Here is a 26,778-nt window from a genome sequence, read left to right as displayed (position 1 = left end):
AAATTCAACAACGAGCATCAGTGGACTGGTCAAAGTTCAACTTGTGCAAAGTTTACTTGAACGGATGTCGTACAACTCGACCGTTTGCCAACTTGACCATTAAGACAACTCAACCAGTGGGACAACTCGACTGTTTACCAAGTTTTCCGTTGTAACAACTCAACAGTTCAAGGTGTGTGCAAGACGAAGTTTCAGGCATTTAACACAGATTGCAGATCATGTGTTTGGCAAATTGCGTGTGTCACATTATGTTGCATGCATTGGGACCCGATGACAGTGGTGGACAGTGCATGTCAGCCCCTTAACCAGTGCAGTGTGGCCCAGACGGCGATGTCGCATGCATGGTGGCGCAGCGTACAACCTGCAGTGCACAGGCACCTTGACCACACCTATGATCAGTTGCTAGTCTGTTGGTATGACTTCGTGAAAGATTTGTCTGAGCCCCAGTTGAAAATATCTCAGAAAAATCCCCAATCATCATTGCATATAATAATGTCTTTGAAGTTATTGCATTCTAAAAAATGGATATTTTCTATACTACAACTTTGTAGTCGTACAATTAACATTAGATTTATGAAAGGAAATGTTCAAAGTGTGATGAGTTAAGATTGTGGCAGCAACTTAAGAGGGTACTAGCTGTGGTATGGTGCATGATCATGTTTAAAATAATGATCTTCTGCTACATTAGAGTTGGCAAGGGACCAAGTTGGCATGGCAGAGTTCGTATGGATCCAAGCTGGTTTGGGTCCAAGTTGACCTAATACCTTTTGTGCCTATAGAAGGCTACTCCAACACTTAGCTTAATTTCTAGTAAATTAGGAAATCATCACTAAATGTGTGAAAGATACGATACACACCAGTTTTTTGAAAAACATTACATCTGGGATTTTGTTCACAATCTGAAACATCCCAAATTTTAACATACAGCAGGGAATTTGGTCTGTGTTTTCAACTAAACATATGTTGAGCAAATTTGGGATTATTTAGAAAGTTACGGGAAAATACACTTTTTTATAATTTTGGCAGGAAAATTGGCAACCACAATGGATTTTGTCGAAAATGTGCACTTTTGCGAGGACTTTGTTGATTACACCACCTATTTTCTTAAACAGCAGTATTTTTTGTGTATAAAAATGTCCCAAATTTCAAGGGAGCACACCATGTAGGGTAAACTCATTTTTTTATGTTTTGGAGCTCAGACTATAACTTTGCTACAGAGTTTCTGAATTACCTAGCAGATGCTGATCAAGTGATGCAAAAACCAAAGTATTTGCAATCTTTCTAGGCAACTTACTTATCTTGGTTACTGCACAGAAAGTTGTGTAGATCCTTCAGCTGTTGGCTGGCCATCTCACGGAGCAAAGTAGTAAACTTATTTTCCCATTCATGACAGTGCCCAAGTAAAGCAGTTTTAAGTGGTGAGCAGTCCAGAAGCACAAACTGTATGTTAAGAACAGTTTCTTCCTTTTGTACATTGTTGGCCACTTCTGTGTACCTGTTGAGAGGAAGACATTTAAATATCAGTAATTTTTTCACTGACACAATATTACATGTGACATTTCTTCCCCAAACCTATCTTGAAAAGGACAGCCAGAACCAACATACAGGTATGGCCACTGTCAGAAAGGAGAAGAGAAAGACTGCAAACCAGAAAACCCCTATAGTGTGATAATCCCAGCATCTGTCCTATTTTCAATGTACATTTGTTAATTGTTATTCTACTGTGTTGTATAAACACATACACTTTTTATTGGTGGGGGTCAGGATGGCACACCTTCTGGTGATAGTTTTGTAACTTTACCTTCCCTGGACAGCGACCCCTAACAATGATTTTTTTGTTTCTTGGTTTGTTTGTTTTTAAAGTCCAAATATTTCAAATTAATTAATAAATAAATAATAAATATACAGATCAGACTGCTGAGCCACATCTTTACTTGCTAGAAGTGAAGGAGATTGCACAGTCTGTCTCTGCACTCTTGATGGGTGACCAGCACACAACTTTTTAAATCCATGTTTAGCTTGAAAATGCAATACTGGATCAAACAGCCAACATACGTGTATTTATTAAAATCCTTATTATTCTAAATATTCAATGTTCAGAAAAATGTGCAGTTTTTATGGTAGTCATGATAGATGAAGGCGTTAACATTGTCAATTTTGCTGGTGGTATGTAGCCACAGTGTGTGTATTTTTGTCATACTGCTGGTTGCAGCTATCTTTGGGAGTTTTCATCTATTTCTGTTCATCTGGATTTACATGTAGATTGGGTTGCCCCGTGGCATCAACGTGATTCAGTTGTACAAACATGCTGATATGATTTGAAATTTTTCATCAGTCAACTTTCTTCACAGAGTTTTGGTGGTTATGATTACAAACTCGTATGTCTTGTCATTGAAATACGAGATGTTTCAACATCAACTGACGTGATTGTTACAATTTCACTGGACTTGTCACAGCTAGGCAAGGCCTGCAGAACTTCCATTTATGTTTCTCAGCTACTTTATGTTCAGCAATAACAATTTTCTTATCTCAGCTTGGATAATGTATCTGTTACTGTACTGTGTTTAGGCCTAATATGAAACTCAGAGACTTTGAAACATTTACATCATCAGCTTTTGTAAGTTTACAACTTCGTATTGACATGCAGCAATGCCAATGATGTATGAAACGCCTGCTAGTGTCCATGCAACAAATCAACTACAACACTCCAATTCGCCCTTGTTTCAGGTAGCTCATCGGTGTTCTTGGCTTGGCCGTGCCGGATCCAGGAATTTTAGCATGTTACAAGAGGTCAGTTTGTTTCATGTGGAGCTAGATTATGATCAGTGATCTGATGTTGTTTCATTGACACAAACCTAATGAGCGGCACGAACCAGCTTTGGGATTACTAATTGCAATTCAGATCTGTGTGAAACAAACAGACCCAAACAGGCTAGGTAAAAAAGCCTGTACAAAGTGATGCCAAACGATGTGATAATACACGACACAAGAACTTGGTGCGCCCCACACCAGTGGAAGCCCTCTATCAACGAAAGCAAAACTTTACTAACTTCATTTCAAGCCGTAAATTTACAGTAAAATGTGTGCTACTATGAATAAAAGTGGAGCTTGTTAGTCACTACTTCCGCACACACAGGAATGGCTGTAACGAGTCCAACTGACACATATGTATGAATGTTGATATTTAATTAGCACAATGAGCAGATGGTCCAAGGATGGCTTGCTCCATGCCTTGTACACCGTACACAGGGCGCTAGTTTCAGTAGCGTACATACGGCATTCGCGCAAAGTTTGGCAGAGAAAATTGAAAAATCAACGCTTGCTAAAAGAAGAAAAACAAGGAAAATCTGGCCTGTCAATAGCAAAAAAGCGGAAAATAAAATTCGGCATATTCAACAAGAAAGCAGAAATGCGCTAAAAGGCGGATATTTCACACCCCTGATTATGCTAATAAGACAACAATCGAAGGACATTAAAGTATTCCAGCATGCTTAAACAACCAGCATATTCACAACTGGAAATACACCGGTAATAACGCCACTTACCACTACATTTGCTAATGACAAAGTAAGGCAGATTTGAATGTATCATGCTTACAATACACTGTGATTCAAGGCATGCATGCTTTTATCGCTCTTTTTGGGGAGGATCACTGAAGAGCACTGGACTTGTTCAGTAAGGAAACGCAGGCTTGTTTACCCCAACTGAACCCAGCCAAGTTGTCTACATGTAAGTTATTTTTTCTCCTTTTTTGTTTTCAGAAAATATGTGAACAATATTTTTGAAATATTGGTCACTGGGGAAAAAGAATGAAAACAAAAATCTGTGTTTCCAATTTTTATTTTTTAAAAACATTTTTTTAGAATGAACATTGCTGTAATCTGCAAAACAACTAATTAAATTGGAGTGGTGTTAAAAAAATTGGGAGCAAGCATGCCCTGCTGTTTTGGGTGAATAGAAATTTTAAGTAATATGCATGTATAATAGTTTGTGAAGGTTCAAACAATTATTAAAGAAATAAACTAGCAGCTCAGAAAACTATGCCGAAAGTTAAATTATACTTTTAATATGTGCTTGTGTGTGTTGTCTGAAAATTACGGAATTTCATAAATGATGAAATTGAATGAAGAAAATGTGAAAACCATACTAAATAAAAAAGTCCGGAAATTCCTTCAAGTTACCTTGCAATATCAGCATCAAATGAAGCTACTGGGGGATTGAGTCGTTGGTATCTCCGAATGAAAGCATCTTTGTTAATCTCCCAAATCTCACGGTAACTACCAAAAATAAATACACATCGAATTAATTAAAAGAAAATTATAATTTCATAACAAGTTATAATACCTCAATGTTTAACTGTTTATTTAATAGCTGTCATGGGGACTACAGTTTAGACTTACTTGTCCCAGGTTCCGAGATAGTTCATAAGGTGCTGCGCATTGCTCTGCATACCTGCATCAATACTCTTTTGAATCTTCTTGGTTTCCTCATCCTTCTCAATCACGCTGTTGATAGGCTGCAAGCAAGGTTCAAAGAATACATGATATTGATCAATTGACTGATTTTGAAGGAAGTCATTTAAGGGAGATATAGAGTGAGAGGGAAAGATTAACCTCTTGCTGCGGGGAAACCCTGTTTCAAGCATCATGGGTTTATACGCAGAGCCGGGGTGCCTGAAACGGGACAAAAGAGCTGATCCGTGTAACAAAAGATATTACTCGGAACAAAAGACCTGCTGCTGGGAATTGCCAACATTTTTCGGCTTGCATTTTTAGACGCTAATCTGTCACTGTTTTGAAACAGTATACCACTGTTTTGGGCATAGCGCGCCCGCGGATTAGCACCGCAGACAAAAGTGCTCCAGGACCCCACTGATGAGCAACACAACACCGCTGCATGCTAATCCAGCTGCATTTGAACCAATTTGCAACCAAGCAACCAATTTGCCCCTGTGGTGGCTACTGAAGACGTTATAATGTGTTATGTCCTCATATCCAAGAACTCTTGGAACTTTTTTTCTAAAAATTATCAGTTTGCTGGGATTTTCTATTCTACTGATAAATAAATATAAACCACATCAAGGATTTGGACTGCAAGCGCGCAGGCTACATTTGGGCCGCAATAGCAATCAGGCTTACTTGAAAGCCAGGATCAGTTTAGGCTGTGGTCATGACAAGTCGATTACAATGGCACTGGCAGCAAGCACACTCTTGCTGACATGACTCACAATTAAAGTCTCACATTCTTTTTTCACTCATTGTCAATGATTTGGCAGTGGTCTTTTAGGATCAGCCCTTCAAAAACTTAGAGTTAAGCGGATGTAGTGGTGTGAACATTTTGAGTTACGGAGGTGTTTTGCTCATAAAAGCTTGTGCTCTTGGTGGCAGTGAAGAATGTCTTTGAGATAAGCCGAGTTCCAATTAACCAACTTTTTGAGTTATTGAGAGTTTATTGCATTTACGAATTGGAATAAATATGAGCTTGGCCAGTCTTAAACTAACGTTCGGCTCAGGCATTAGTCATATCCATTCTCCTGAGCCGGAATTAAATGCACACTTAAGAATAACTGGGACTTTTTTTCTATTCCTATTGGTCAAAATGCATCATGTGACCATGTATTAACATTTGATAATGCCCGCCGAGAAGTGATAATGCCCGCTGCATGAATCACGCTGGCACATGGATACAAGACAGTTTAATTGCATCTGATTGGTCAGGAGTCTGTGTGCACGCAACGTGCCACACACGTGCCAAGTTCATTTTAAAAGATTCTATTGGACAACTTTCAAAAGGAATGTACCATAAAATGGACGGGGTGTTCAGGAAAATGAAAGTAAAATTTTAGTACAAAATCATTGGAAATCCATCACTTCCTTGAATTCCATTGACTTCTTTCGACTCTCTGAATTAAAAGGTATTTATGAATGGGAATAAATATGTGCTTGGATGGTCTTAAAGTAACATTTAAGACTGGCTCGGGAGACTGAACGCTGATGATGATGAATCAGTTGTGTACATTCTCCTGAGCCGGTCTTAAACGCACATTTAAGACCAGTCAAGCACATGCAAGCACATTTATTTCCTTATTACTCAAATAAATGTTTAAAGGTTACCTCTTTTGTAGAGCGCTTCCTTGTAAGAAGGTCCGGTAATCGTTGAATGACTGAGATTGCAGCTGTCAGGTGACTACTTGTGTTCATTACAATTGTGGCAAGTTTCTTCAATGTAGGAGAGAACTCTACAGAATTCTGTTCAAACAACATTTTTAAACGATTTGATATTTTCCCACATGAGATTGATCATAACAAAAAACTAATTCTTATTTCAACAAAGCTCATCTTTTCTCTCACTGAATGAACACATTTCCGCAATTTAAAAAAAAGGAAGTGCACTCTGCGTTAATTAAAAAAACAACAACTGCGCCTCTGTCTTTGACTTTCTTGATCAAGAATCCCCCATACCTAATATCACAGAAGAGTTCGTTCAAAAGCAACTATCATCCATGTTGGTTGGAAAAAAGCAGGTTTGGCATGCATTATTGTTAAAATATGCAAACTATCTTCCCCTTCTATAGAGAAATTGTTAACTCTTTATTTTTTAACCTTTCCAATTATTAACCTTAAAATAAAAGATGCAAGCAATGTTCCAAGACTGAAAATAATAATTATAAATCACAGGTTTTGATATAGCACTCTTTAACTTTCAAACTTATTTCTGTCATGATAAATTCAGCTTTCTCTAGTACAACATGCTCAAAATCCTAGCATACAATCACATAAGCAGTTGTACATGTACACATATTTATCCGAATTGATATTCAACTTTCAAGCTTTTTTATATTTATTTTTTTAATGTAAATTTCGTCTCAAAATATTTGCATAACTGAATCACTTTCACAATGCTCCATTGTAGTAGAGCTTAAGACAGCCCGTATACTAACCTTGTCTCCTGTCAACACAACCTTGACTCGAAACAAAGGATTAGGCATTGTCTTGCCATCCCCATTGATTGCTCTGGACAGCTCCTGTAAGGACCATTTCACATTAAGTCGAAATGCCTCCTCTACCATTCTATCCATTTTTTCTGTGTAGCGATGCCAATGATTCTGGACCTAAACAACAGAAAACATTTAATAAAAATAACAAATGATTAGAAACTCATAGTTTTAGGTTGAATGAACCAAAAAAAATAGTAAAAGATATGAAGTGCACAAAATACATCCGTCATACCATAGTTGTGTTCAATTATTAAAGGAAAGTTCCTTTCTTCTCTCTTTAACTACTATACGCTAAAGCCAATATTTTCATTTCTTTGAAATCAAATGTGTGACCTGAAATCATGACCAAAATGATGTTCACACATTATGGCGTTTGTCGTAATTTGTATGGCAACACATCATCACTTATGCATATGCTTTTCATGCAGCCGATGCCAAGTTCTGCATGTCTCTGCATGTTTATAATTTGTACACGTATCGTGCATGTTAATCTAATGTCAGAATTTATTGCTATTTGGCACCATCTACAATGCCTTTCCAAGCATGATCACTGACAATACTTGAAATCCAATAGGGTCCCGTAATATGTTCATAACTTCCATTTTTACAAATGGGATTATCACATTTAAACCAACAGTTGCCTCTGCCAATTGGTTAGCTCTGGCTACATGCAGTCACCATTTCTGGGAGCGTTGCTTTGTTCCTTCAAAGTCAGTAAGGGTAATATCCTATCCATAAACTTTTACACTTTTGACAGAATTGCAACAATAATGTGCAAACAACATGTAACAGGTGTCACTATCAATCATAAATTCTCTTTTGTTTTGTATGCGGTTACATATGGAATGTTAGACTGATTATAATTCTCCCACAGAAGTGTGTGACGAGTGTACCACAAAACCAAAGAAAACTTACCCTAACAGTATCAACTTATACAAATTTCCCTAGTGCTAGCAGGTTATTCGCTGACGTTCAATCAACTAAAGCGGCCCTCTATCTACCACAATGCACAGCAGAGCTGCACTTATAATCAGCCTTTTTACAAGCACTCCTGTTTCGGAGCTACAGTGGGAAGTGGATAGGAGTGCTATTTGGGTAAGTAGCATAACAGTACATTCGAACAACTGTTCCATTACAATACATAATATTTTTATACACACCACTCACTCAGGCCACAGCAAACGTGAAATGAGTACCATCCCATTACAGACACTGTATACACAGTGCATTGCATACCACGCGCAGAGCACGAGTCCATAGTACGTGACCCATCATCCCCAAACCAGGCTGAAGTCAGTTTCAGTGATGTTGGACAATCCTCTCCTTCGTTTTTTTTTTTTTTACACTTCAAAGGGATCCAAGCTTTGTACGGATAGTGATAGCTATGAACCTCTCATCAAAGTCTGAACAATTTTTTTACTTTTCACTTTATTTTGTGCTTGTGTAAGTACTGGCCCAAAATCCTCATACCGAAACAGTTCATGGGGCAGGCTGCCTTACATTTCAATGGGCCAATGGGAACAGCTGTGTGTATCTGTGACTGAAAAACACTACACCAAACAACTGCCATACCAAACATATTCCACGGACCCCATCGCGTTCATTATAGCAGCACTTCATTGTATAAACTATAAAAGTTTGAAAAAGAGGATGTCAACCACCTGTGGAGATGGATTATGTTGTCTTAGGATGAATCCTTTATCAAGGCAGAACCAAATGATTCCAGTCTCACTGCCATCAGGGCTGTCCTGCTGGAGATGCCGTCTGACTGCAAGACATTTTGTGCACAGCAAGAGGTGGTAGATAGTGACTTCATGCTGCCCTGCAGATGTCAGCAATTAGCACACACAAGAGGAAGGACCATGAGGTGGATACAGCTCTGACATCGTGCACTCTGATTTGTTGCCAAGCCTGTCTGTGGGCATGGCCAGTCTTGGTTTGCAAATTTGATGGTTGCCAAACTACCCAGTGGGCCATGGTTTCCTTTGCTCCTAGCCGATGGAGATTACTTGATGTCAAGAAAAAGCTGACGTGTATAGTTCCCCTGAGTTCTGTAGTTCGAGACAGGTACCACTTCGGAGTCTGCACAGGGCACTAGGGTTGTCAGAGAAAACCATGGAGTACAATTCATCAACTGTTGTGTTTTTTAAAAAAGGTTCTTCAGTATAACAAGACAAACCCCATTAAGTACCCAGTGAGTGTGTCCCACTTTACTCCGTGCCTGTAGTTCGTTCCCTAAATTTGATATCACAACTGCCAGGAGGAATGAAAGTTTCAGACCGAAGTGAATGAGTGGTATTCAGCTAATTGGTTCAACTGGTGCTTTCATTAGCAGCTGGGGGACCAGTCCAAGGTTCGATGATGGAATGAGATGATGTACACTTGCTCACTTGGTAAACATTACACAAATTGTTTCAGTGGTGGAGCCACCAGGAAAGCTGCTATGGGCAGCTGCAATAGGAAAAGGGTAGTTGTGGATTATCACCACTATGAGGCCGGAATTGAACAGGTAAAGAAGAAAATCAGCCACTGCAGTCATAGACATAATTATCAATTGGGTCAAGTAACTGTTCCCTGCACTATAAAGTAAATGCTTAAGTTGGCAGTTGAATATTTTTCTGGTTAATGCTGGACATTCCCATGTGGCCATGGTGGCAGTGTTTCCAGAAATGCCTCCTGCTTAGAAAGTAAGCTGCATAGCAACCAGGATGTCAGGTAGAGATCCCCTGGGTTTGAATGTAAATTACCTGACCATGGTTGGATTTCTGGTCAGAGAGGAGGGATCAGCAGTGTTTACGTTAGGAGCTCCATCAACCTTATGAACCATGCCTGTTGTGGCCAGAAAGGGGGTGATGAGAAAAACATGGCATTAGTCTCTTTCTATCTTGGCCATTACCCTGGAAAGTAATGATATTTGGGGCATAAAGGATGGACACAGAAGGAAATTGAACTGCCTTCCGGGCTACAACATCTGGCCAATTGCCACTTTCTGGCATGTCTGGTACATGTATGTCCATGGCCAGAATGTAGCGAAGTGCGTGCTTGCTACGCACCATGTGTTTCACAACCATGAGACCCCTTTGTACATCATCACCGTCGCAATTTTTTACTAGGTTCCGACATCCTTAAAACTTCACGTACTGAAGTATAGGAAAGTTAATATTCAGGTCTTCGTTGGTGCTTCGTATGATCTAACAACACCAAATTTAATGCTTCTGCAATTGATGTGTGCCTTAAATGGTCATAGGCAGTTACTGCCCTTCTCAAACACTTTCCTCTGGAGTGATTTTGGGAATAAATAGCCAAGTTATTTATAAGATTTTGTGGTTAATTTGAATCAATGTTATTGCGACATTTACACAAATGTGTATTTTGTGAGATCTCACGATCACTCCTTGTGATGAAATCCACATTTTGTTCATTATGAACTTAGCTTTCCAGTAGTAGTCAACATGTTGTTGGCCAGTCTAAGCGAAATTCGTGACTAAGTCTTTGAAAACTGATGTTTTGGAGTGACAAAAATAAAATTACAGACATTGCATGGACAATGGAACAGAGTATCAAAATAATTTTTTTTCCCAATGGCAAAAGAAGGTCTACCATTAGATACTTCTCTATTTCCTGGTCACAACAATAAATTACAGTTAATTGCAAGCAAAAAAACACAAGTATCACTCAAATATAACTGGCCCCATTTGTCCGGCTAAGCTGCAGGTAGTAATCTGGCATTTTTGGAATGTTTTCCATTATTCGTCTGACTGGGTGGCAGCAATAATCAAGCATTTTGAAGTGCTATAGTTGTAACTTCTTCTGAGTCCTTCCTCCATGTTTGGAGGAAAGCGTAGCCAAGTGTACCACTCCAATCTATAATCAGCACATTAATGACCCATGCCAGTGGGTGTAGATATCTGCCATAGAATACTGTTAGACCGGCACTGTCTGTCAATGCAAACAGATTCATGTGAAGCTTATCCACGACGCCCACTGTGAGGTCTAAGACTACCTTGAGGAAGATTGGATTTAATGATGGAGTGGGGTGTCATTTCTTGTGGCTTATACTAGTCTCCTGTTAGGTTGTTAGGTCATAGTGTGACACAGCTTCTGTGGTCTCATTATCAATTGCCCCACTACTCATCAGTCGACCAGCTGTCAGAGGTTTGAAGCAACTGCTTTGGCTACCCCTGTGAAGGCCCTGGGTGACGTAAATACTCTGAACGGGAGCAGAGGACTTGGAGAGTTTCTTGTTGTACATGATCAGTGATCACAGGTATTTGCAATCTTGCAGGGTACAGTACTTGCAGTCCTCCATCCTGCAGGTTGAGAAACAATGCTTATGCAGGTATTTCCTGACCGTCTGAAGTATTCCATTCAGAAGTGTTGGGGCGAATGCACTCTTTCAGTGACCATAGATTTTTGATGGGCTGCTAATCTTTGGGGTTAGAAGGCCGACAGAAAACCAAGACATCCTTTTTCAGCCCTACCATCTAGATGGCTTATTTCTGCAGGAGGGAGGTGATTTTGGCCTCCAAGGCTTGGCATTGCCCATGTCTACAGGAGTTGTATGGAGTGTGGAGTCGAACTGAGAGGTGTTTGGCAGCCTGATGGATTCAGGAACCGTCAGGGGCCTGCTCTGAAGCACAAGAGTCATCTGTACCATCCTCCAGAGTACACGGTGGTGGGCAGTTTATTCCCTCAATCCCTATTGCTTGGTTGGGGATCAGGGTATAGGTGACAGGTTGGATGCCGTGGTAGTGCCGCTTCCCTAGAACCTGGTGAAGGCCTGGTTGATCAGAGTGTAGGGTTCCGGAAAGGCTTGGTATCTGAGCTGTGGGATAAAAGGAGGGTCTGAGTCTGGAAGCTTGCTATGATGTTTTGAAAAGCTGCAACGAAGTCTGCAGGTGATACAGCCTGAAATTCCTCTTGTCAACGTGTCATGCTTTCTTTACTTTTGATCTGCCTGATGAAACTGAGGATGACAACCGTTTCTGTTTACGTGGCTTGCATTTTACAACCTGGGTAGAGGCACTTGTAGACGATGTATGCCATGCTTGAATTCCTAACACATGTACATGCAGGTGAGTGTCTTCAGACTCCTGGCCACCTTGAGACTTGTTTGGATGCATCCTGATGGAAGGACCAGTCAGGTCAGATTGTTAACCCCTGGCATGCCCGGTTAGGAGTGCTGCATGGAGAGGGCAGGTGGGACTGAAAACCTCAACACCATGAACCCACGTTACGCCCTTCAGCTCCAGTGTGGATGTTTAACTTCCACTGGGCACAGCGATAAGTGACCCGTGGGAAGTTTGTTCTTGGGGGCCAAGTGTCACTGATGGTTCCATGGATGACTGTAGATCCATTTGGGGCTCGTCTTTTCTCAGCTGTTTTACTCTAGAGCTACATGTACCTGCAGAGATTCCTGTCTCAGCCATCTTGGCTGCCGTGCCGTGCCGCTTGGTGGTGCCTAGGGCAGGCCTCGAAAAAGTACTAGCCCGGTGTACAAATTCTAGTGAAAAATGCTCCGAGCTACCTAAACCTGGTTCCTTGGTTGCCTGGTGGTCTAGTGAAAAATTCAGAATAAGCCTACCTGTTGAAACTTACATCAAAATATGTAATGCTTTTCGTCATACTAAATACAAGATCGCAAAAACCAAGTTGTTGTGGATGTGTTTTTATTTGTCTTTTTGAAACGTTATGCTCGTGCGATAGGGCGATAAGTGACCGTGAACACCATAAACAGAGTAGACTGGTGGGTTGTGGTACCGGTATAGCATAGCACAATCATGGTACGGTGCGATACCACACATGCACAGTGTTCTCGTTCACTGTTTAGGCCACTTCTGCTTCCGATTACATGCCTGTTTGGTCAATTTTTTTGTGCTTATGCTGTAGCATGAATGGGGATGAAAGCTTCCAAAACTTGTCTCAAACAGTGATAAAAACATGTCTTAATAGATTTAAGAATTACTACAGTCGACAATTCACAAGAATTACGGACAAATCACACGATGCTAGTCAGGTAATCATGACGGCAAACTGGCCAGCACTGTCCGTGTATTGCGTGGTAAGCATACATGATGCATGCAGACGGGTGGGCAATAAACCACTTGCTGTGGCAGGAACTCATAAGCACAGAAAATAAATACATAAACAAGAGACAAAGGTCTGTGAATTATCTTGCAGAAATCCTCTTGCAAAATTGATGTTTTTTCGGCCTGCAGCTGTATGGTTGCATGCATGTACGACACTGATGTCCTTTTTATAGCTCCATGTTTTAATCAACCAAGACATATAGACTGGTTAGCACATTTCCATCACACATTCTTTTGCATGGGTGCAGCGTGGTGGGAACCAGCACAGCTTTGCTTTCATGCATTGAGCTTTGCGCATTGTTGTCACCACTGTGACAGCGAAACGCGAGTGGAACTTGTGAAAATGACAGAAATTTCTTTTCAAAAATTGCACAAGTAGGAAAACATATAAAAACAAGCATTTAACATGAGGAAGGGTTGGTGAAAGGAGTTTTGAGAAGACAGAAAAGACATCAGCATTAACTTTTAATTTTGTAAATTTGTTTTTCTAACTTGTCGATAAAAATTTTAGGGTTGCACTAAACAATTAGGATCGGTTGAGAAACCAAAACCAGAAGTATTTTTTCGGCCTTATCAATTTCTCGTACCTTAACTGGCCAAAGCTAGCTGTACTGGGCATTGCAGGAGTCCTTGAAAGCGTTTGGTATGAAGTCTAAAAGAGCCACGTGCAAACAGCACCCTCTTCTGATTGGAAAAAGTTTTCTCTTGTTCACTACACACGTTCGGATACGAAAGCAAAATGTGGCAATTTTTGCTGAACGTAAGTAACCAAAATGAGAGGAAAGAGATAATTTTGATCCCAACTCCATGACCAGTGACTAAAGCGACTTTTAATTAATATACAGGCCTCTTTATTTATTTATGCCATCAGCCTTTTTATTTTCCGAAAAGTCAAATTCTTTATTGGTAAGCTGATAACAAATTTGGGTTTTTTAAATTTTTTATATACGGGCTAGTAAAACTCTAAACGGGCTAGTAAGATATCCAGTTAACTGGCCCAGTGGACTAACCAGGAAAAAAAGTTAGCACAAGGCCTGTAGGGGTATGGGAATGGAGGGAGACACTCCGTATGGTCCTGCCAGGGCCATACCAAGGGTGAGGCAATTTCACATCGGAAGACTGACCATGGACCATGGTGAACACCCAACAGCACAGAAGCTGTGGAATGCAACTCACTGGCTACTCAACCATGTTCAGTTGGCCCCCGATAAGAAAGAAACAAATCCTTTTTCCCGTAACAAGGTGGCCAACACCCTGGGTAAGAGAATAGTGCAAATTTATGAATAACTCTACTGCCTGGGAATTGCAGGTGAGCTATGATGGGACAGGCAAGTGCTCTTTTCAGTAGACTCAGTGGACCCATCCGGCCTTGCAGTACTGGTCCCATAGGATTGTACAGGTACCTCAGTGAATTAAATAGTGGATTCTCAGGGTGAGGCCGCAATGTGAGTGACCAACTCTCCCCCTGGTAATCAGAAAGCTGTTTAAGAAGGCGAGAGCTCCCTCTTCAGCTCAGAGGGGTAGATACTTACACGAAAAGAAAACACAACCAGGTAGGTTTATTTACATATACAGTGTACCCTTAATGTGCATGCGTACATAAGCAAGAAGAAAAACTGACTGACTGCTTCAACACCTCAAATAATCAATGAGAGACACATGCCTGCTCGGCGGACGAGCCCTGGAAACCCACGTGCAATAAAGAAAATGTAGTTCTAAAGACAGAAATATGTTACAAAGTTGGTCAATATATAACACAGTACTGTATCAGCAAAGCATGGAAACCTGATTACATGAAAAATTACATGTTCATTTGCTCTTATACTAAGAAGAAGAAGGGAAGTTATGGGTGATGCTCCGCTATGCATTGTGGAAGATAGTGAGCACACTACATGTACATTTGATCAAACCTCAGCGAATAGCCTGATTGTGCTAGGAAAATATGTACAGGTAGATGCTATTTTATGGGTAAAATGACCACCATAGGGTATTCAGCTCATTTCATGTCTCACACATCATATAGAGTGCTTTCTTTCCTGTGAGAGAAAAAATTGAACTGATTGCCAAGCAACTCCTTACATCCATTAGTGTCCTTGGAGGATCCGAATTACTTATCAAAAGGACAGGTTCCAGCCAACAACCCCTTCCCTTTCAGTTTCAGAGAAGGGGTATTCAGCTCATCACTTCACAATAAGCCTTTTCCAAGATAAATTTCAATAAAATCTGGGACGCTAAGTTTTTCAAATGCACATGAACACAAGAATTTGAATTCTCCATACTAACAACACTGTTGCTATACCTCCTGTTTTGGGGCAAGCTCTTGCTTGGTTGGACCAATATACTGTTTTCACTGGATAAGAAGGGCACAAAAGGAACCAGACCATGCCAGAGATGGGGGTCCCTATGCAAAAGCTTGCCCCGAATCACGAGTATAGCAACAGTATATTTAGCCTGGGAATTCAAATTGTTGTGTTCATGTGCAATGAAATAACTCAGTGTACCAGATTTTACAAAAAGCTGCTCAGAATAGAGGAAGCATAAAAAAAGACAAGATGTACCTGTCGTAAGAAAGACATGGGGTTACACATGTGTCTAAGTATTAGGAAGTAATACACCGGGTTGTATTCACAGATACATTTCTCAACACAGATATATTTTTTCAACTGAAAAGCAGCTTTATAAGTCACTTTTCTTCATGTCTGCTTTCTGGCAATTGGAGTTGAAGGTCTGATGGGTGGGGTGTCCCAAGGCCCTCTTTTGAACAATTTTGTTTGCTGCTGGCTTTGAATGATTCATTTTCTTGATAACTTTGGGCCTTTGGTCTAGTCAGCTAGCGATCATCCCAGAGCATATTATTTTATCCCAGAGCATATTAATAAAGTCATTGAATGTACATACATGTAGTTTACACAATGCCTACTCAGTGTCCAAGAAAATTATATGATACACTGGGACCATGCTTACCAGCTTACGGCAAGGGAAATCTGGAGGGGGCATATAAATTGTAATCATGGACATTCTATGAGATATTATGTACACACGAGAAGAAATGCACTTGCAACACATTTTACCTCCTGCCCATCTGTTCGGTAAAACCTCAAAAGTCTGTTTCATGATGTGAACTATCTCCTCATGAATGATTTTCAGCTTCTTCTGAGCACTTGCTCGGTGTTTCATCTGTTCTTCCTCGAACTCCAAGCCTTCATACACCTTCTTGTTATCAATCCGGACCAGTAGGTTTTCACTAATGCGCTTGCAGTTGCGAGATATGGTCAAGTTGGCAATTTTGTAGTCATCCACAATTACCTGGACCTTTTGTAAAAAGAAGAGAAGAACGCCACAAAATTACCTTAAGAAAATCAAGAAACCTTGCAAAGAGTGAGCAGAATTACTACAGATGATGTACCCAAGGTACCCTTTGTAAAAAGAAGAGAAGAACGCCACAAAATTACCTTAAGAAAATCAAGAAACCTTGCAAAGAGTGAGCAGAATTACTACAGATGATGTACCCAAGGTACTTGGGAATAAAAAAGCCTTGGTTAACAAAGTACACCTGATCACTTTATTTATATCTGCTCAGATATAAATGTTTGAAACTCTAATGTTAAGTGCAACGAGAACCTCTTATGTTATTAATTTTATGTAGCTTTGGAAAGTATGTTAAACCTGATGCCATTTTTTCCCTCATTTGTCATCTCAATAAATCACGATCTCATTAGGATATTCATTTTTTTTTTATTTTGTTGGTCATGAAAAAAAAAGTTTTAAGGTTTACATCAGTGGGGTCACTCAGGTTGAAAATGATGATTTCACACATTCAATAGGGAAAACCATACCAGTGGGCATTTTTTTCCTGCTAACTGACCTTTCTAACAAGTCCAGTGATCATTCAAGTGCATGTACATGTAGTATCACTGGTTAACACAGACATTCAGCATTACCATCGGATCATTTCATATTTTGGTATTTTACATATCATGCCCAACAGGTTTGTATGAAACGTTAAATATGCCATATATTTCAGTTGAAATTATATAAAACTAGGCTTGGGAGTTCATGGTTACAATTAAACCATACACTTGCTAATAGTACTGACATATCAAAAATCTGTAGCTTATCACAACTACATGTACATGTACACTGTATTTCCTAGAGGTAAAATTAGAAGTGTCAAGTCTTGAAGAAACATTTAATCTCTTTATGTTTGATGACATGTTGCATATATTAATTTTTTTATTTTACATGTTCAGTATAATTTTATCGCCTTATGTTGCTTGTGTGCATTTACCTTTGTATAAAATAGTGTACATTTTTAACGTTGGTCTTAGTTTCAGAAGTCCAGGTCTCTGTCTCAGAGTTGTAATAACTCGAGTCAATGACTCGACTCGAGTCACAATTTTTGGCGATTTGACTCCAGTCCAGACGGGTAAAATGACTAGACTCAACTCGAGTCTCTGCGACCAAATAACTCAACTCACGTTTCTATGACCAAATTACTCAACTTGAACACCTCATGGAAACTCGACTCCAGTACAACCTTATGAGACTTGAGTCTCCAAAACCTAAAAGCAAAATATTAGTTGGCGAGATACCTGTCACCCTAATTTTTTCCCAGTATGTCTGAATGAAATAAAAAGTACCAAAAAAATGACTTACATGTAGTTGTGGTTTTTATCACTACTGTTATTACTGTAGTTGTGTTTTTATTGTTACTCAAATTGACTCGAGCTCAGGACTGGACTCAACTACACAAAGTGACTCAACTTGACTTGACTTCTTGACCTAATAACTCGATGCGAGCCACAATGTTAAAATGACTTGACTCGACTTGAGTCATCAAATTTAGTGACTCGTTACAAAACTTCTCGGTCTCGACAGGCAAAAGTCTCGGTCTCAAAGACTTGGTCTCAGTCTTGAAGGAGTGAGTCTCGGTCTCGAATGCCTTGGATTGGTCTCGGGCACCAAGGTCTCGGATACAACACTGGTATTTATGAATACTGGTTTAACCCTGAAACTGTTAATTCCCTGCAATCTAAACCACTCTATGACAGTTAAGTCACGTATGGGAAAACACTGTATAATTCAGCACAAGCCTGAACTAGGAGGGAGCAGTCAGTAATATTTGCCTTAGGTAGCCACCAAACAATACATATCTGAAAATGGAGTACAGCAAGAATTTAAAGCTGCACAATACAGTGCTGCTTTAATGAACATGTCCAGGTCCACAACACACATTCAGTATTGCGGTCATTTTGTATAGCATTTTTTTGTTTTTGATACATCTGCTCCTGCCTGTTTGAATATTAAGTGGCCTTTCTTAAATGCATATCTACATATGAATTTTGGGCCAGCACTTTATCCTCACAAACACGCAAAGAAATCAAGTTAAAAAATAAATCCACACATTCTATTGAATTTACATTTTTTTTCTTCCACATTTCACCTTTGAAGTTGTTCCCACTGAAAGTTGCATCATAAAGAAAACTAATTTTCACTTAGGTGTCACCGAAAAATTACTTGTGATGTGCAGAACTTTTACACTGGTTCTTGTTCCCATTAAAATTAAAAGAAAAAATGGATCAGCCAAGCCAGGAAATCTGTGACACTTATCCAAGGATAATTTATGTCCAAGCTCAGCAATGTAAGAAATGTCACCAATGCATTGTTGAAACAATCAAAACTAGTGAAAAATTTTAAATGATTTCTTTGAGTTACTAGTAGGTCGCAAAAGGTGATCCGTCATTCTAACTTTATTTCAAGGCAAAACTCCTCTCCTTAGTAGTAACCACGAGAATCCAATCTGACTTTGTTGCACCCCAAATGCAGCAAAATGAGTTTTTATGACATGCAGAAGATACACAATAATAATCTTTATGATGCACAAACCTAAAATCTTACTGTTTTTCTGTTCCGAAATAAAGGAGAACGAGTCATTGAAGGTGGAGTGGAATGTAACTTATTTTGCATACATGTCAATATATGTGCGCAAGTGTTCACAATTAGTGGCAACAGACTATTCATACACCACAGAGAATAATGTGGTCAGCCTGCTATTGGAGCATCCAGACCTGCATTGGACGGTCAGTCATGTGTATGATTTGGGTACAAGTGCAACTTCTGGAAAAAGACAGAAACCCACTTACATACCTGTTTGCCATGTCTACAATTCTCAGTGTGTCGCGGAAAAAGTGACAAATACATATCAGATTCTTATCGTGAAAGTGAGTGGATTCGATTCCTGTGAAAGTAACTATAATTTACCCATTGATATATGAGGATGATGGCACAAAACATGTCTGTGTTGTGGGGCTTTGGTCCCAGCAGCACAGCACAAGACTGGGATATGTTTTATTTTATGACAAATCATGCACTTAAACATAATAGGTGGAACAACCAAGGTAGTGGACACGAACCATGCTAGAACACTGCATTTTGAGCATGCCTTTACCATGAGACTCGCATATAAACATGCACCCTACACATGCAGTATTTATAGCCAAATACATGATGAGCATTTCTGAAATCAGGGAAAAAGGGTCTCACAGGAGCCCATGTTTTTGACATTTTTGACCATAAATGGCAAAACTGTTCCATTTTGTCATGTTAATTTTGGAAGATGGTTTTGTCACCTGTTGTAAAAAGGTTATAATTGAGGACAGGAGTTTATTATTACTGGCTCTTTAAATTTTCTTTACCTTTGTCATCAATCCTATATACAGTCTATTTATTCCAAGCCAATTTCAGTGTTCATTAAGGGTGTACAGAGTAGTCATGAGCTAAGGAGATTGTCCAATACAGTCAACTCTTGGTAATACTAGCTCAAGTAAGACGAGACTCTGGTTTAGACGAGCATATTTGCCAGTCCCGACTGAATTGTGCACATTCCTATGAGGGAAAAAATGTGTAATACGAGCTTGGATGTTTAGACGAGCATTTTTAGAACACTGGCCGAGTGCAAATCTATTGTTATCTGTCTATTTAGCACAAGCTTTTTTTGAAAGAAACTTGTCAATCAGCCAGTCCATGCAATTTTGAAAGGCACTTCCATAATTTATGCGTGTACAGCAGAACAGCGCTGCGGTTTTCCCTCACTAAATGGAGCCGTTGTGTTCGGTGCTGCAAGAGATACGAACAATGGGCATTTGCGGTTCCCGTACCCATCGTAGAAATTCTCTGTGGCAGCTCTCGTACCGCCTCAACACAAGCGAGTGCCGCCAAAAGTGGTATTTAGGACAGTGGTGAACAAAAGAAATCTTTTGTTTGATTCCCCCGTCCCCCCAAATTCCCCAAGACCAAAGTCCCCCCAGGAAACTAATAAAACTTGTGTTCTGTAATCAAACACCCGGCCCAAAAAACTGCCCACCCTCCATCTAAAAATTATTACCCGCTCCCCAATCCCCACCGTAACATGAAAATATCACCCCTTCTGATTTTGACATTTCTATACATTTTCAATTTAAGAAAATCATGCCTGAACCATGGTTTTCAGTTCAAAAATGTTTAAGAAAGTAACCACAAGTTTGGAAGAAAAAAGTGTATCCCTCGCTAATAATTTTTCACCAAACCCACACATCTTTCCCAAGTAAAATCCGATATTTACCCTCTGCTGTCCACACCACCAATAGCTAGTTTCCTCCCATTTTTATGTGCAACAAGTGCAGCTCTGGTGTTGATTACCATGCAACTAAAATGTTAATGTACTGTACTTACAATGTACATGTACGTTACGTGCGTGCATATGGATCTCATCACGGCGTGCGGGGCCAGGGACGTGTCGCTCCGAATCGACATGACTGGTGGAAATTCCGCTTCCTCCGTTCTTACATTTCATAATCATTCTTTTTAAACTTTTTAAAATCAAATTCATGTAACGATAATCAAAACAATACTACATGTATGTGCCTTTAAACAAAAAGTACATGTACGCTTTAACTACGGTCGATTGGTGATACATACGTCGAGCAGGAGGGCAGTTTTCACACACGAGGACTGGATAATACAAGCTAGTTTAGTAAGTCCCAAGGCCCTTGTATTAACGCAAGTCAAGTGTATATCAAAATATTTGGTACAGCAGTGTTCATTACAGCAGCATCGTTATGTATTTTCAACAGTTCAAGTTTAGTATGTTTTTAGACTTAAATTGCTGACAGCAATTTGGCAACAGAGAAAAACTGACTGCTTGGACACCTTTTTATGAGTATTATACTTTGACAGTATTTAGGTTTTGGGGACATTTTCCACTCTCAATCACAAAAGCTTCCACTGATTTTCTTGATTTATACAATGGTTAGAAATTGGTCTGATACAAATCCTGCTTAAAAAACAACTATTGCATATTAAATATAATCTGAGCTTAACCAACACTGAGGTCAAATCTCAACTAAACAAAATAGTTTAGTCATATGATTTGTGAAATTATTCTTCACGCAGTACACATGTAAGTTATAGTTGAAACCCACAAGCTTTTGTAAAGTTGGAATGTTTACGTGCAAATGTATGATTACCTTATTCTTACGAAAGTTGCTAAACAAAAACAAAACAAAAAAGGTTCTCTAACCTTGCTGGCATACTGCCTGCATTCTCCAATGAAAAAGTCAGATATTCCCTTCGATGCCCAAGTTAGCTTTGTGAGACCAGGATGAATCTTTTTATCGAGATGTCTGATGCGTTCTTTAAACAGACCTCGTTCTTCTAGGGAAAGGGCAGCAATGATCCTGCAAAATAGTTCAAATAAAGCCAACTGAAGTCAGCCATTGCCACCATTTTCAATTAAACATGAATTTTCAGTACAACCATCCAAAGCACTCCTCATTTCCTCATCACAGTTTCTGCCAAGGGCACACATATTCACAAATGAACAAACCTTTTGCCATAACTGTAAAAAGAAAATTTGTTGGATTGTCTATTTTGAGCTCAAAGACTGGAACTACAGCTGAGAAAGAGTGACCGACACTGCCATTAAAGTGGGAGACAACAATGAGCCAATTCAGTATTAAAACAGCACATACACAAAATAATAAAATTATAATATAATTAAATCATAATAAAATTTTGGGATTAGAAGTGATATCCAAGCCAAGTTTCAAGTGAAATCTTTCCTATTTCCAAGGATGAATTTCTGCTTTTTAAAAAGCGTTTTCTATTTCATCTTTTTCCATTTACCTGTTGTAATCTCGTACCACCAAGAGCACATTCTCCCTCAGGTTTCTTAATTCTTCTCTTTTGAGGTATACCTCAGTGGCATAGTGTGGAATCTCAAACATCAGCTTTTCCCAGTACTGGATCTCATTGAACAACTTCAGCAATACCCTTTACAAAACACAAAAGAAAGTGAACTTTTATTGGATTACATTGCTACACAGTAAACGTAAGGTTACAATCATGATGTTGCGAGTATTGTGGTCATTATTTAGGGATAAATGGAAGAAAATGTTTTTCTCTTTTTTTGGAAAGATTGGGAGAGGAATTCTGCTACACACCAGAGGCACTGAACTGTGAAGGGGATCAATGCACATTTCTAAATAATTGACAAGGAACTGCCAACATGCTTTTACAAAAGTTGTCACTAAGTTGAGTTCAATCTAAGTCTTTGTGGGTCTTTAGTCCAATATCAAGTCAGGAGTTGTACATGTACATGACACTATATATGTGAAAAAGACTTTCCCATGCCAGAGTTAATCAATGTTGCTTGTGACAAGAACAGTGATTGACCTTTAAGACTCAATTACATCCACTCAATCACTGAACATTATTTTTAAATGTGAGTTTGCGATATCTATATGAATAAGTTACCACATGAAAATGAAACCTGAAGTTTTGGTAGATATTTTGATAATTTCTTTGGAATAAGGTGTGTCATGACCTCAAAGAGGATCAATAACGGCCTGGCGCTAATTTTGGCGCTGAACTCTTGCTTTATTACAGGTTATCAGGTGCTAATCAAGGTTTGTTGAATGCAAAAGCACCAGTGCACCCACTTACATGTAATGTTGACCCCTGTTTTTGGTTTCATGTCACACTTTCTGACAGGGCAAAAGACTTCAACTCAACTACACTCATAAAGGCTAACTACATTTCTCTCTAGTGGCCATTTTTATCAAGTACTGCTCTTAAAAGGATTCATTATCAGTTTTGCTTCATACCTGTCAAAGTTCATGTCTAACATGGCCTGTTTCTCTGTACTCCTGCACATGAGTGGAACATCTAACAATTTCATGCAGTCCTTGTCCACTGTAAGAGCCCATTCATTGAATGTCTTACGAATGAACTCATCTAGAGCTGTACTAAGTTGATTGTACTGTGTCCTTGTTTCTGCTCCAGTACCAATGTGTGGGAGGAAATAGGCCTTGTCCAATACCTATTATAAAATTAGGATGTAGAGATAAAAAATAGGGTTTTAGATTTCAGTTATGCAATACAAAAAGTTGGCACTGGTTAGTTAAGAAATCTTAGTAAGACAAAGGTACATGTAACACTGCACAGGTCTCAAGATGTGAGGTTCACTTTGTTGTAGTGTCTGAATATGCCCAGCTTGGGGAGGATAAGATTACACAACTTACTGCTGCATATGAAACACCCATAATACATTTTGAAATTCAACGCCTGGCCTTCATAGCCTAACTTTCATTCAAAACTGTAATATCAACTGCCAAACCAATTACACGATTGGTTGGGCTTTGCTAGAGAATTTTTGAGGCACAGTTTCTGACAAGCTTTTGCAAAGAAGAATGTGCCTATTGGCCCCTTGTTATTTTCTTTTTTTTCCAATAAAACTTTGAAGTTATAGACAGCTTTGCTCATCAAGATATTGTTAAGATGAGATATTCCGGAATTAAAGTGTAGCTCCCAGAGTGATAAACTTGGTAGCCAGATTTTTAAGCTTGACAGCTACTTCTTAAATTTGATGAGACAAACAAAACTTGGTGGGTCGCCAGGCTACTTCAGTAGGTTGGAGGACACTGGGGCATGCTTTTGGCAAATTAGAATTCATCAGTAAACAGCTTGCTCCAGCAGCCAATTTTAAGGAAACTGATCCTCCTATCAGCCATAGGGGAACCAGATCAGAGTAGTGGTTCTTTCTTCGCTTTCATCTCTACAGCCTGGTTCAATTCCCAGCAAAGTCCACATGTGGGTCAGGTTTTTAAGGTATCTGACTGATTCTGTGGATTTACTCAGAATATTCATCTCTTGTTTCCTCCCAATTCTAAAAACTGTAATTGCTTCTCAATATCTCTTTTTCAAGATGGCGCCGATTATGGCAACACGGTTTCAAGCTCTGGTGATTTTTTTGCCGTGTTTTTGGTGTTCTTACGGCAGGGAACAGCTTGTACCTACAGCTATAGTAGAGAGGAGTTATCGCACCTTCGTTCTGCATCGGGTGAGCTTATTTCTGGTCAAATACAGAGACTAAATTTAATAGAGGGAATTCTACCACCTAGTTCCCCTGACAGCCAGGAGATTCATCGTAGGCGGCGGGGTAGGAGAGGGGGATTGCAAGTCAAATACGTTCACGTGGGACCAAGCTACCTCTGCCCGTATCTACCTTGCCAATGCACAGTCTATACGACACAAAATAACGAGCTTTTAGACTTAATGGATGCCAGGAGGGATTTTAGGGATTGTAATATATTTTGTTTTACGGAAACCTGGCTGGATGACAGCGTACCGGACTCTGCCATTACTGCTCCTGGATTTGCGTTCTTTCGAGCGGATCAACTTTTTGAGGCGGTGAATAAAGCTAAGGGTGGTGGTGTGGACCTTTTAGTCAATAGGTCATGGTGCAGTGTTTGTAAGGTATTGTCTCAGATCTGTACCTTAGATTAAGAGACTCCTTCCTACTTGCCAAGGGAATTTCCTTCTATTGTAATTACTGTCACGTACATTCCACCCGATGGAGATGCTAATTCCTCCATTACACAGTTGACATCTATTGTAACGAAAGACCAGAACGATCACTTGACTCCAATACCTATTGTGGCTGGTGACTTTAACCAGGCATCGTTTAAGAAAGCTAAACCATGGTTTTTTCAACATGTCGCCGTGCCCACCCGTGAGGAGGCTATATTGGATCATGTTTATATGCCAATTAAGGGGGCTTATAGGTGCCTCTGGCGTGCACCGTTGGGGGCTTCCGACCACGCGATAATCTATATATGCCCTGTCTACAAGACCTGGTTTAAACGTAAAATACCAGTGAAACTCAATGTGCGTCAGTGGTCCTCAGAGACTGCAAGCCTGTTTGACAGTACTAATTGGGACTCTTTTTGGAATCGTCTGATAGCATAGATGAGTGCACAGACGTGGTGACGTCATTTATCACCTTTTGTGAGGAGTTGTGCATCCCAATTAAGACTGTGGTCAAGTATTCCAACTAAAGGCCCTGGTTCCATGACCCATTGCATCAGAAAGTCCAGGCCAGAGAATCAGCCTTCCAGTCAGGGGATAAAGTCAAGTTCAAGGCTACTAAGTATAAGCTAAGGAAGGCGGTGAAAGTTGCCGAATGCGACTACCGATCTTGCCTAGAGGAGAACTTGCGGGGGAGGATGTTTGCAGACGATGGAGCAGCATGCGAAAGATCACTAATTATAAGTCAAGTTCTGGATTTCGAATCCCTGACAAGCCCGGGCTGCCCGATTGCCTGAATCAGTTCTACTGTCGGTTTGACAAGCCCCTTGAGGATTCCGTTCATAAACTAATGACTGAACCTGACGTCACAATGCCTCACATCACAACTAAGGACATTAGGAGTACGTTTGCTGGGCTGAATCCCAGAAAGGCCAGTGGCCCTGATGGGATCAGTCCTCATTTACTTAAAGTGTGCTCTAGTCAACTCAGTGGATTTTTTTGCAAAATTTTTAACTGGTCCATGCGTACATGTCACATTCTAACAGTTTTTAAATTTTCTAATATTGTGCCCATACCCAAAAAGAATGTTATTTTGTCACTTAATGATTATCATCCTGTCACACGTACTTCAGTTATTATGAAATGTTTTTAACGTTTAGTTCTAATTTTATGAAATCTGTTTTGCTGAAATCTATGGACCAACAACAGTTTGCTTACCAGTGTAATAGGTCATGTGATGATGCCCTATCATTTACACTTTACAGTGTTTTTCGTCATCTTGATATTAGTGAACCGTCTTATGTTCGATTAGTATTTATTGATTTTAGTTCTGCTTTTAACACCATTCTACCTCATAAGTTGCTCAGTAAATTAGTAAATTTGAATATTTTGCCTCGTGCCCTGTGCCACTGAATATTTGACTTTTTGACGGCTAGGCCTCAGCGAGTAAGAATTGGTAATAATTTTTCTGTAACGAGATTACTGAATACTGGAGCCCCACAGGGTTGTGTCTTGAGTCCATTGTTATATTCACTGATGATGCATGATTGCATTTCAATTGGTAATAACATAGTAACTAAGTTTGCTGATGACATGACTATAGTGGGCCTGATTCGACGCAGTGACGAAAGTGACTATCGCCGTCAGGTTGGGAGTTCGTGGGGTGGTGCTCAGAGAACAGCCTTGAGTTGAATGTTGTTAAGACCAAGGAGATAACAGTTGATTTTCGTCGGCACAAAACTTCGATTTCTCCTGTGTTTATTGACTCTTTAGAAGTCAAAAGAGTCAATGTTTTTAAGTTCCTGGGCATCCACCTTGCGAGCGACCTGGCATGGTCGGCACAAGTTA

At 39.8% G+C, this 26,778-nt stretch overlaps 1 protein-coding gene across 1 annotated transcript in view; it reads right to left on the bottom strand.

Moving 5' to 3' along the window:
* The window catches only part of LOC110980179 (dynein axonemal heavy chain 2-like), a 281,550-nt gene that overhangs the window by 193,111 nt on the left and 61,661 nt on the right, over positions 1–26,778 (bottom strand). Inside the window, 10 exon segments of the mRNA XM_022236585.2 lie at positions 1,295–1,495; positions 4,182–4,277; positions 4,401–4,516; positions 6,114–6,248; positions 6,941–7,111; positions 16,158–16,178; positions 16,180–16,398; positions 21,644–21,800; positions 22,249–22,395; positions 23,229–23,443. Of these exon segments, the coding sequence (XP_022092277.2) occupies positions 1,295–1,495; positions 4,182–4,277; positions 4,401–4,516; positions 6,114–6,248; positions 6,941–7,111; positions 16,158–16,178; positions 16,180–16,398; positions 21,644–21,800; positions 22,249–22,395; positions 23,229–23,443 (1,478 nt within the window).

Source organism: Acanthaster planci, linkage group LG12, assembly GCF_054643075.1.
Source record: "Acanthaster planci isolate LZ-2023a linkage group LG12, COTS_SCS, whole genome shotgun sequence".
Taxonomy (NCBI): Eukaryota; Metazoa; Echinodermata; class Asteroidea; order Valvatida; family Acanthasteridae; genus Acanthaster; species Acanthaster planci.
Note: the sequence above shows the minus strand (reverse complement) of the source record. Positions and strands in the feature narration are given on the sequence as shown.